We start from the raw sequence: 12,081 nt of genomic DNA on the forward strand, positions 1-12,081 counted from the left end.
ATGCCATCATGATGCATATATTGTTTTCTAGAACATGTTAATATATGACTGAATCCATATCATCACTGCCAGACTGTGGTTGTCATTTGAGTTTCAAACCATTGCCAGATGCCCATGGGGCAAACCAGATTAAACATTTATTTTTCCCAATGTGGTCCATAATATTAACATCCATTTATTAGAGCATTACCGTGCCTTGAATTTTGGTAAGGGTGAAGGCTTCATACTCTCCCATCATGTGGAACTCACAATGATTATATTTTTTTCCCTCAGGATGCTGGTGGTCAGCAGATTGGCTTCCTCTTGGGAAGCTGTGGCATCACTTTGGCTCTCACCACTGAGGTTTGTCTAAAGGGGCTGCCAAAAACCCAAAATGGAGAAATTGTGCAGTTTAAAGGTTAGTTCAGTCATGCTTTTGTTTTGCAGTTTGACCGAGAGCTGAACTCTTAAAACTAGCTGTCAGATGTCAAAACCCATGTGCTATTTTGCTCTCCTTTTGGTTGAGTGAGCAAGGTTTCTGGTGGAGTCATTGCCTGAAATAAACCCAGTCAAGTCCAAATCACCTTTGGTTTTTAAGTTACACATTTATCTCAGTTGAACTTGCATTTTGCTTATTTAACCTTGCTACTGGGAAAACAAGCCCTAAGTGAAATGGGCACATGATCACTTGTATATTTCAGATGAATATAGATTTTCAACAGATACACAGATCTAAACGTTGCCTTTGATTTTGGCTCTAGGTTGGCCCAGACTCAAATGGGTTGTGACAGACTCAAAGTATCTCTCCAAGTCACCAAAGGACTGGCAGCCCAACATCTCGACTGCAGGAACTGAGCCAGCATATATTGAGGTGGGTAGTGAATGAGGGTCAGAAATGAGCTTCTCTGGATTTAATTTAATGTACAGAAGCCATCAAAATGGTAGCACTTTCACATGAGCTGCTCCAAACTTACCAATCTCTTGTCAAAACAACTCTCATCATGTACAACTTGCCATGATGCTTGTTTTTAGTTGTATGCCAATTTGTGGCTTTGTTTGCTGCTCAAAATGCAGAGGAAGATGCAATGTCTGCTTCAAAGACAGATGAAACAATTCAGATATAGTGCTGTGCTTGACCAGAAAGTGGCTTAATCTGACAGTGCTGTAGGGTTGCTCACAGGAGTATAACACATTTTAGCTTAGGGGCTTAATGCAGGGAGATTTGGTACAGTCCAGCCTTTCAGCTCAGGGGGCTTCCCTGTGCTCATCTTTTCATTTGGTCTGTTTAAATTCTTTTCGGTACTTGGTAGCTCTCAGATTTCTGCCTTTGTTTCACATGGCAATGCTTTGGATTGTTTACTTCTCATGGCAAGGCCTGTCTTCCTCAGTAATACTAACTGTGGGAACTACTGCATCCTAAATAATATCAGTGTTTGGTTTACACCTAGTCTATAGACTGCTTTTTCAGTTTGCCTTTTGTATTGGCAGAAGTCATAATAATACAATTAAGTATGACCAGCTTTAAACAGGTGTCTCCGTGGATTTACCTGTACATGTTTAGAGCTTGGGACTAGGCTATATCTATGTCTAAACATGCCTACCTTTACTTTCCATGGATAATCTTTCTCCCCTCTAGTGAATCCTGCTGATGCACCTACACAACTGTCCTTTTTAAATGTGACTCCATTCATTTAAGGAGAAAACGTGCTCTGATTAATAAGGACTAAGCCTTGCAGCCTCCTTTATGTGCATAACTAGTTTGCTTATGTTTGGTGTTTTCCAGTACAAGACCAGCAAGGAAGGCAGTGTGATGGGGGTGACAGTGTCTCGAATTGCCATGCTCTCTCATTGTCAGGCTCTGTCTCAGGCTTGCAACTACTCTGAAGGTGAGTAGTGTTACATAGTGAGTATGTTCACGAAGAGGTAAAAGCTCAGCTCGCTGTGAGATCATTCTTTCCACTGCTAAATTAGATAGATTTTTAAATGTTTAAAAATCAATCTCACAAATTAAAAATTGTAGCTTAGATGTAGACAAAGGCCAATCCATAAGTATTTCCACCTCAGCCCCATCCTCTGCCTAACAGCCTTAACAGAGAGGGATCAAAAATGAGTTTTGCGGTGTGCATGGAAGTTTATAAATCCATGCCCTGGTGAATCGGGGGACAGTAGAGGGAGAGTTGCACAAGTTTCCAAATAAAAGTTCAAAGAACACCCTGCCACCAGCTCCCTTTCACTTAAATTGAAGGAGCTCCTACTGGATTGCCTCTGTTCACCTTCATGGTCACAATGCACACACACCATGGGGCCTCTCAGATAACTGTGCCAAACCAGTTAGAGCCTTTCAGGTTAAATCTAATTATGGAGAGTGGAAATTACCCATGGTGATGCACAGAGCTTTTTCTGCAGGAAGTGTGTTAGTCTGCTCTGCCTACAAAATCAGTCCTTTACATACCAAGTATCTCAGAGCTTCTTTAATGAGCTGTATGTCACCATTTCTGTTTGACATGCAACTATATTCCTTTTGGGAGCCATCCCATTCATTTCTGTTGCTGCAGATGGTCAGTCTTCCAAGGTATTTGAATGATGGCTCTGTAGCCTCTTCCCCCCAACACCTCATGTAAAAGGAGGCTAGGAGACACTGATATTACAATGATGTGTGTGGTATAAAAGTCTAGATATGCTAGACGTTATATTCTTGCAGCTTTCTGCAATGTGTTCCTTCCCTTAAATTCATGTTTAGTTTTAGGTAGGTCTGCTCTGTGTCTTGTAACCCTTTTTATTGTGCTCTTGTATATGCACCTGAGCATGTCTGTTTTGTATGATCTATAACGAGGAACTCCGGATCTATTTAATAATGCATAAAAGGGCAAACAGACTAGGCTTCATGCTTGCTCTTTGCAGAATGCTGCCAGTATGTGTTGCCATGGACAGGTGCTTGCATGGAATTTAAGTACTGTATGAAGCAATTAAGAAATAATTAGCACTTTGTCAAGCTTAAGGGAAAGAGAGACCTTTAAATGTTTGTGAAGAAAATGCCGAGGTGAATAAACAATGCCTTCCTTGACTTCAAAGTTCCTAGCATCTGCCTGAAAAGAGTCACTTAGCCTGCTTGTTTGGGAGCTCAGCAGGAGCTGCCTCAGGGAGCTAACTTGACTTTGCATTAGAAAAGGGACAAGTTCCAGTATCAGTAATACAGCTGCATCTACCCAGCCATCTGCCAAATTTCTTATTGATGTCACAACTTTCCTCTTCCAGGTGAAACCATAGTGAATGTTCTGGATTTCAAGAAGGATGCAGGGCTCTGGCATGGCATGTTAACGGTGAGCTGGTGCTTCAGGGAGAAAGCTAGAAGGATGGTTTTTCTGGGTATTTTATAGCCCTCCCTGATTATAATGTGAAGTAGCGTTTAAGGAGGAGAGTTGGGCCCAGTTTGCCCTCAGATCCAGCTTTACGCACTCCCTTTGGAGTCAGTGCAGATCTGCTGGCAGGAGCAATAACATCTTCTGTCTAGTCATCATGCTCTCCTGTTCATTCAATGATGTTTTGAAATATTAACTGCCCTGCAGGAAGTGCACAGGCTTTACCAAAAATTTGGGAGGGGAAAGGTGCCTCCCATCTCTATTGGATGTGTTTTGCTGGCCCTTTCCTACAAGCCTCTCTCTTTTCCAGAATGTAATGAACAAGCTACACACCCTCAGTGTGCCCTACTCTGTGATGAAAACCTGCCCACTCTCCTGGGTGCAGAGAGTTCATACCCACAAAGGTAACACAGGCATTCCTTATGATTCTAGCATGTGGCTTTCCAGATGAACATTTATAGGGCAACACAAACAACTCTTCTGTTTAAAGCTTGGGAGCCTGCCTGATTGCTAGTCGGAACATCTCAAGGGGGCCAAAATCCTGGATTGTCTTCCATGTGTGCATAGGCCAGGCCACAGAAAGCCTGATGGGGAATCTTATAATGATGGAGAATCTTGGAGAAGCTTCTATGCTGCAAGGTGGTACTGGTTAGGAATGGCATCAGCATGCAGGAACCACTAACCCCAAATCCTAGCTGGAGCACTCTGAGGGCCATAATCACTACCTAGTAGGCTGCAGTAGCAGTTTTGACCTGGCACTGTGGGTGCGCCCTACACCCATCTCCCATGTGAGAGGAGGATTCCATCCCTCCAACCCTTTTTACTTGGCCTTCAAAAGGGCAAAAGTGTTTGGGTCCCTGAGCTGAAGTTACTTGCCCTAATGGGGGGCTATTGGTGTGAGGCTCTTGCAGCTTCACTGAAAGAAACATTCAGCGAATTGTTTTATTTGTACTAACTTTGTTTGCTCCCTTCATTTGCAGCAAAGGTGGCTTTAGTGAAATGCCGAGACCTGCATTGGGCCATGATGGCTCATAGGGACCAAAGAGATGTCAGCCTGAGTTCCCTGCGAATGCTGATTGTAACTGATGGTGCTAATCCCTGTGAGTATTCCCTCACACCGCTGCCAGGAGTGAGGTTCTTCTGATCATGCTTTCAGTCACTTCCATGTACTGACTTCTATCTGGAGTAAGCCAAGGGAGCTGTCTTAACAATCCAGAAAGGTAGGCCTTAGTGCCCCAAGCACAAGGGTACAGGATTTCAGGTTCTACATCCAACGCAGGGTCCTCCTGCTGGTTCTTGGCTTGTAGAGTCACATTTTCCTATCTTTAAAATGCTTCTCTCCAAGACCCACACAAACAAGGCAAACTGCCTAACTGTACAGGGCAAACGGTGCAGTTGATGAGGCGAAGAACTTAAATTGTGTCTCTCAAATACATGAATGTACATAGAGAATGATTTTCCCTAAACTTTCAGTTACAGTAACTATAGATGGAAGGTTTTCAGATAGAAGGGTGATTTGTGTTAAGTTGTTGTTGTCCCTTCAAGTCTGAATCCTAAGAATGGTATTTCAAGGGAAGAGATGATAGGAACAGAGGACTTGGCTGGGTGGCAGCTGGATGCTCTGGTATGTAATTCAGGGAATTCTGGCAGAAAAGGTTTAAAAGGTTAGTGCAGAGATTTCTCTAGCAGGCAAGAGAACAGGAATAGGCACATTAGTTGGCAATGTAGAGGAGGGGTGTAGGGTGTGAGTGGTTCTAAACTGAACACAAGGGATGAGGGTTTTTAAAATGGCGCTGAAAGAAATGAGCAACATGGCATGCTTTATGGCATGCTGGTGATTATGGGGCTTAATGAATGTCTGTCCAGATGGTGCTGACTGGAGGGGTGAGATTTGAATACAATTAGGGCTAGTTTGGATTTGCGTTTGGAGGGAAATGGAGTCTGTGGACATGTGCTAGGACATTTGAAAAATGTAATTGTTCTCTGAGTATCTCTAAATGTGTAAACTCTGGAGCAGATAGGAAGGAAAATTGTTCAGGCCATAGTCAGCATTATTTTGAAGTATGAGGTATCTTTCTGACTTGGTCAGTTCTGTACCAAAACTGATTCCTTTACTGTAGGGTTGAGTGCATAAATATCTTATCTTTTAAAGAACCAAACCTGAAAGATGTTTAAAAGCATGTGGATGGAAAGTTGTCACTTTTTTTTTTTTTTTTACCCATTCAGCATTTCACACAATACTTCCAAAAAAATTATTGTATTGTAGTATATCCAGGATTACAGAAATACAGTACAACATTATAATTAAACAAAGTAGACTGCTCTCAGAAAGAGATACTTGAGTTTTATTACTGTTATAGGTGACTGAAGTATACTTAGGCTTTTTAAAAATTCTGATGTGATGACTTAGAAACCTAAGTCCCATTGACTTTCAGTGACTCATTTGGGCTCTTTAGTGCCTAAATTACTTTTGAAAAATGTACCCTTAGTTAGAAATGAGGTTGCAATTCATGAGGTCCCTAATGTTCTACTTATTTCCAGGTAATTTCTAAGCAGAATTCTTTTTTTCAATTTCAAAAACTAAGTAACAGTTTCAAATGTTGTCTTATCTTCCAGGGTCTGTTTCCTCATGCGATGCTTTCCTGAGTTTGTTTCAGAGCCATGGGCTTAAACCTGAGGCAATCTGTCCATGTGCCACATCTCCAGAAGCAATGACTGTAGCAATACGGAGGTACTGTGATGCATAACATTGCATCCTGCTAATCTATGTCCATATTTAAAGGGACATTACTAGGTTAAAATATTTTTAAAATAATTTCCTTTCCTATGTTACATGTAATTCCTGAGATTATTGAAATTAAGATAAATTTAAAATTTGAATTTTTACTGTTTGTTCTGTATTTTCAGCTAAAGCAGGAAATAACGAGTAGTCAGTTTCCATTTTGCTGATAGTTTTTAGTTTTGCTTTCAGGCCCTTGCAGTGCTTGAGCTGGGGGAATGTTTGGTCTGTTTTTGTTTTGTTTTTAAAAAAAGCTGTTCCCACTGGGAATTAAAAAATAACAAAACATCATAACAATGTTTCTATTGGTCTTAGCTTTTATTTTGCTACACCTAAATATTTGGGCCCTTTAAGACCTGTCAGTGTCACTTTAAATAATAACAGAGTGTTTTTACATGTGTTGTGAATTGTGCTGTATTAGGTGAACCTAGCTAATGTTTGTTCACGTGCATCCAGTGATCTTTACTGATTTTAGTGGGGTTTCTTACATGCTTATGGTTATGCATGAGCTCTAGTGCTTGGGTGAATCAGGGCTACAAGTCTTGGTTCTTCTTGTCAAGCAGGTAAAAGCCAGTAGCAGGATCGGTGCCTGTGAGAAGCAGGCATTTTTTTCTCACTTCTGCCTGCAGTAGCTGGTGTAGGGCTGTTTGTGCTTCTTTGCGATAACGTCTCACATTACTTTGGGAAAGCAGTCTTTCTCATGCTCTGTTCATGTCCATTGGCCCTCCCTGTAGTAAACACAGCAATGATCAGCTAGCCCAGGAGCTGGCACCTAGAATAATTACCCCGGTGACCAGATGGAAGAGCTTCTCTCAGGGCTTTTTGCTGGCTTTCCCAGTGCTTGCACTGGCCCAAGACTAACCTTTTCCAACTCACTTATCAGCATGGCTCTCCCAGCTGGTGTCCCTTACTCTCTCCAAAATTAATTCAGTTGTGAAATGGGATTTCAGTAGCATGTTTCAAAATGATACATATAAAAACCCAGAAAAGCATCCTTACGTCACTGTTTCCTATCAAGGCCTAATAAATAATGTCATATGTTTCCTGATGTTTTAGCATGCTGGTTTGTTTCCTTCAAAGGCCTGGTATCCCTGGGGCACCCTTGCCTGGAAGAGCCGTCCTGTCCATGAATGGACTAAGTTACGGTGTCATTCGTGTGAACACTGAAGACAAAAATTCTGCTCTCACGGTACAGGATGTTGGCCATGTGATGCCAGGAGGTGAGAGTGCACAGGGCCTTGTATTTCCATAAACATACCTTGGCAGATGGCATGGATGTAGCGGTTAGAGCAGGTGGCTGGGAGTGAAGCCTCTTGGGCTGAGACTTTCAAACCACCTAATGGGTTCTGGACACTCAGCGCTCATTTGAAATAAACAGCAATTTGGCATTGAGGTCCCCGAGACAGCACTGAAGATCTCAGCTTTGGCTTCTGTTATTGCCTCTGCTGCTGAGTGATGAGTTGCTGGGGCAGCTGCTTAGCTTTTCCTTGCCTCATCTTACCCATTTGTGAAATGGACAGAATACTTCCTTCCTTCACAGGGGGTTGGAGGGTCTAGTGTAAAGCATTGTAAGTTCCTTGCATGAAAGGCCCTGTCTCAGTGGAAGTCCTGATCTTCATTAAGTTATTTCTATGGCCTGGGCCCCTATGTCCAGGCAAATTCTGTAGCATGTTCCTTTGTGTTCTGCTCTACAGTAATGCAAACTTTGCAGCTGATCCACATGGCACACAGGTTGGTTGTGAAGCCTTTAATTTAAGGAGCAGTAGCTTGATGCCGATGCATGTTCAGCTCCAGGATTAAGAACATTTAGCCCCTTGCCATCACTTAATAAAAAATAAATCCTGCCTTACGCTTAAATGTGTCAGGTGGTTTTAAAAAAAAGAGAGGCTCCTGAGCACTGCTTGCTAAGTTTTGTAACAGTGTGTGCTTTGCTCTAGGAATGATGTGCATTGTGAAACCTGATGGATCTCCTCAACTCTGTAAAACAGACGAGATTGGTGAAATCTGTGTTAGCTCCAGAACAGGAGGGATGATGTATTATGGGCTGGCTGGGGTGACAAAGAACATGTTTGAGGTGTGTATCGTGGTAGATTTTTGCCTTCTCTTGGGTCACTGGCTTTCACCTACTGCCTACAATGTGGAATTTATTTTCCTCCAGAAGCTTTTGATTTCTATAACAATTAATAGTGTTAAAATTTGGGCTTTATACATGGGGAAAACTTTCCCTGGAAGGCTTCTTACAATTAGGAATTGCCTGCACTACAGTGATGACAACAGTGACTAGTGCAGCTAAATTACTAGCTTCCTGAAGAATGGGAGCATCAGACATTCAGTGTTTGCTCTGCCCTGGTTCATGGTATCAGATAGTTTGCCAATAGAGTCCTCATCTGCATGTCAGAGAGAATCAGTGTTTTATCCAGGCTTCTGATAACACAGTGATTTTCTTTCCCCGTTAATGTCAGAGGTAGGATTTAAATGAATGAAGTTGGCTCCAGAGAGACACCACGCTGTAGCTGGTAATTTGAGGCTTTACAGAGGAAAACCCAGTAGGAAGAAGGGATTTATTTTTCAAAATTCACTTGGATCTAGTGTGACTCTTGCTGCAGCAGACTGGTGTGTGTCTCTCCCTCCCATCCCCTTTCTTCCTCCAGAACAAGAGAATCAACTCCCTGAATGGCCTGTCTTTTGTTTCAGGTTATTCCTGTGAACTCGGCTGGTTCTCCAGTGGGCGACGTGCCATTTGTCCGCTCAGGCTTGCTGGGGTTTGTTGGACCTGTACGTCATGTAGCTTTTGTGCTTGCATTGATGGTTTTATCTTGATGTTAAAACTAATAGCCTCAAATGCCTAAAAGAAAAGCAGTTGGGGACCAAAGCAAACTGTTCAGAACTGCTAACTTACTATGAATGTTGGGGCAAGTGGTTTCCATGGGTCTCTTGGTGGTAGAGGTGGGGTCGCTGTCTAGGATGGCTTCCAGCCCCTGATAGAAGCAACAGGTCTTTGGCTCTGCATCAGAACGATGGTTTGATTCCCCTGCTGCAGCTCTGATTTTCTCATAGCACTGTAGCATGTCCCATTCATAGCCCTTCTCCACCATTAAATGAGAAATTTGACCATATGTATCAAAGTTCCTTTGGCTGGAGCAGAGCTGGGACTGCACAGCCTCCTCTCCCCAAATGCTGATCAGATCCAGAAGCTCCGGTATGCTCCAAGTGGGAGAGCATTTGGTGCATGGAACCGCCATGGTCAGCTGGGAAGATGAGATATGAGCTTTCCACCCTGACCAAGCAAGAAGTAGAATTTCAAAAATTCCCAGGACTTTAAAGGGGGAGGGGCGGATGGCAGCAGGGCAGCGGAGTTCAAACTGATGGCCAGAGCGGTTAGAGTGAGCATTGTGGGACACTTCCGGGAGGCCATTTACTATGACAGAACCAAGCGTGGTGTCTACAGTGATGCTTTGTTGCTAAAAGTTTGGTGTTAAAAAGTTCTACGGCTCTCGTCGAGGTGGCTTTATTTTGTCACAAAATCAGGGGAGTTGAGTTACAGTGTGTACACCACCACTGTTTTGGTGCTGACTTTGGTCAACAAAAGTCTGTAGTGTAGACCAGGCCTGAGACACAAAAGGAAAGGGGTTGCTTGCCCTAGCAGAACTCATTTTCCCAATGCATTCCCCTCACACAGCCTCACTGCAGGAGTTTTGTGCCAGACCACTAAGCTTTACTGAGCCATAACAGACAGAGTTCTTTCAAGTTTTTCACAACCCCATAGTGGTATCAATCAGCTTCCCGGCTCCTGTTTTGGCCCCACCACACTCTTCAGGAGAGTTTCAAACTAAATTGTAAAAACTTGTGATGTGATTGTCTGTCTGTCTAAAAAATATACATTTTGAAATATGTTGTCATCTTGCAAGAAAGAAATCAGCCCATAGTACTTCATAAGCTAAAACAGACAAAATGAAGTACTTTTGTTTCCCAAGTCTAGTGCTATAAGATGTGGGCTCTATAATTGATTCACACTTATGCAGTTTTAGAATAATGTAGAAGATTTTATCCAAATTCTCTCTTGCAGAATCCAGTCTAAAAAGCAAGTGCTGTTAAATCTCTTTATATCAACGTGTTTGGTCTTACAGTGCACAAAAGTAATCACTAAACGATGCATGAACCAGCAAAGGCATCTGAGCATCTGTGTCTTTTACCTTTCAGGGTAGCTTGGTGTTTGTGGTTGGAAAAATGGATGGCTTGCTGACAGTTAGTGGGCGCAGACATAATGCTGATGACATCGTCGCAACCGGATTAGCAGTTGAATCAATAAAGACAGTCTACAGAGGAAGGTTAGTGGTAATGAAACCCAGCTCTTTTTTCAGGCTTTGTCTGTGTCTCTTAATAAAACATGATGGGGTGGTTATGTTGTCGGCTGTCCGTTTTTTTCTTGAGTTAACTGGGTTATTTTTTTGGTCTCAGTCATAGAAAATGTTTCCTTGACCGTTCAGTCTCCATAGCAGAGGCATGACTGGATCAGGCCTGAGGTCTGTCTAATCAAGTATCCTTTCTCTGACAATGTTCAGCACCAACTGCTTTAGAGGGAGGTGCCAGAAACCCTGCAGTGGGGAGTTCTGGGGCAACAACTCATAGGGAATGTTTCCTCCAGAGCCCCAATAGTGCATGGTTGGCTCATGGCCTGCAGCCAGCTGGTTTGTAGTTCCTTCCCAAAGAGCTTGGATTTTATTTAATATTTGCTGTGGATCTTTTCAAAAGGGTCCCACATCCCAGTGACTGCCAGTGGGAGTTAGGCTGCTAACCTCACTAAAGTGCTTTTGAAAATTTTACCCTTCTGTATCCTAGGATATTTAACATTTAGCCTAGGCTGGAATGTGAACATGATGACTAGAGCAGGAGGGCAAAGTGCTGGTGTGCATGTAGGAAGCTTCTCTGCAGAGTGGCAGTACTCCCTTACCTGACCAATGTGATCTTTACTTTCCCAGTTTGCTGTGATTTCAGCATCACCATCTCCTTTTCCCCCTGCTCCTGGAGCTTTTGAAGTTGTTCCCTAGCTAGTGTGTAGTGTCAGTCTCTTTCCTTGGATATCCAGGATTTCAGAGTTCCTAGGGAAGTGGAATGGTAATTCCTACCAATCCGCATTCTCTCTCTCCCAGGATCGCTGTATTTTCCGTTTCTGTGTTCTATGATGAGAGGATCGTGGTGGTGGCAGAACAACGGCCAGATGCTTCTGAAGAGGACAGTTTTCAGTGGATGAGCCGAGTGCTGCAGGTACCTAGTACAGATGTCTGGGTGAGAGATCTGAGCTCATGTTGTCCCCCCTTCAGCATATGGACAACTCAAGTGATATTAGTGTGCCCAAGACAGATGCCACTTGGCAGCAAGATGGCAAGTTGGGTGTGTAATGTGCATTGGCTGTGCTGACCATGTGTCCTGGAGGTTTTGGAAAGGCAGCAGAAGCACAAACTAATGCAACCTTCGATGAGGTAGGTTAGCGTTATCCTTGTGACGCAGGCAAGGCACAGAAAAGTGAAATTGCCTTCTCGATGCCACAAAGCAGAACTCGGATTAGCACTCAGGAGTCTCTAGCTCCTAGCCCCATAGATCATGCTGGTGCTCTAAGAACAATTCTTCTTTAAAGCGGCCCTTGTTATCAGCTGAGAAACAATTGCAGCAGTAAAGTGTTGGGAGCCATTGGATAATTGAAAATAGGTAAAACATCCACAACAGTCAGGTCTTTAGAAAATGGTGTGTGCAGGATGAGTGGCAAACCCTGGTTTTTTGGGTGTTTTTTGGGGGGAGGGGGGCGGGGGGAGTGTAATTTTTGGGAACCTTACATGGTGTTAGATATATTCACTGATGGGAGAATATACACTGAACTGAGTAATATGTTAAGATGCGTGAATGCCAGGGAGAGGCAGAGGCTGATGATTAATTCCAGGGCTGAAGAGGCTGCAAGATAAAACCTAA

At 43.1% G+C, this 12,081-nt stretch overlaps 1 protein-coding gene across 2 annotated transcripts in view; it reads left to right on the forward strand.

The window, feature by feature from the left end:
• DIP2B (disco interacting protein 2 homolog B) overlaps positions 1–12,081 on the forward strand; it is a 112,896-nt gene that overhangs the window by 81,654 nt on the left and 19,161 nt on the right. For both annotated transcript variants that reach the window (XM_067529708.1, XM_067529707.1), the window contains 12 exons: positions 274–397; positions 741–850; positions 1,763–1,865; positions 3,235–3,299; positions 3,649–3,742; positions 4,319–4,438; positions 5,955–6,069; positions 7,198–7,337; positions 8,055–8,191; positions 8,812–8,892; positions 10,318–10,445; positions 11,268–11,382. In XM_067529708.1, coding sequence (XP_067385809.1) covers positions 274–397; positions 741–850; positions 1,763–1,865; positions 3,235–3,299; positions 3,649–3,742; positions 4,319–4,438; positions 5,955–6,069; positions 7,198–7,337; positions 8,055–8,191; positions 8,812–8,892; positions 10,318–10,445; positions 11,268–11,382 — 1,332 coding nt within the window. The remainder of the gene's footprint in view (positions 1–273; positions 398–740; positions 851–1,762; positions 1,866–3,234; positions 3,300–3,648; positions 3,743–4,318; positions 4,439–5,954; positions 6,070–7,197; positions 7,338–8,054; positions 8,192–8,811; positions 8,893–10,317; positions 10,446–11,267; positions 11,383–12,081) is intronic.

This window comes from Emydura macquarii, unplaced genomic scaffold (assembly GCF_026122565.2).
Source record: "Emydura macquarii macquarii isolate MOO-44397 ecotype Brisbane River unplaced genomic scaffold, CSIRO-AGI_Emac_v2 contig_2994, whole genome shotgun sequence".
Lineage (NCBI taxonomy): Eukaryota > Metazoa > Chordata > Testudines > Chelidae > Emydura > Emydura macquarii.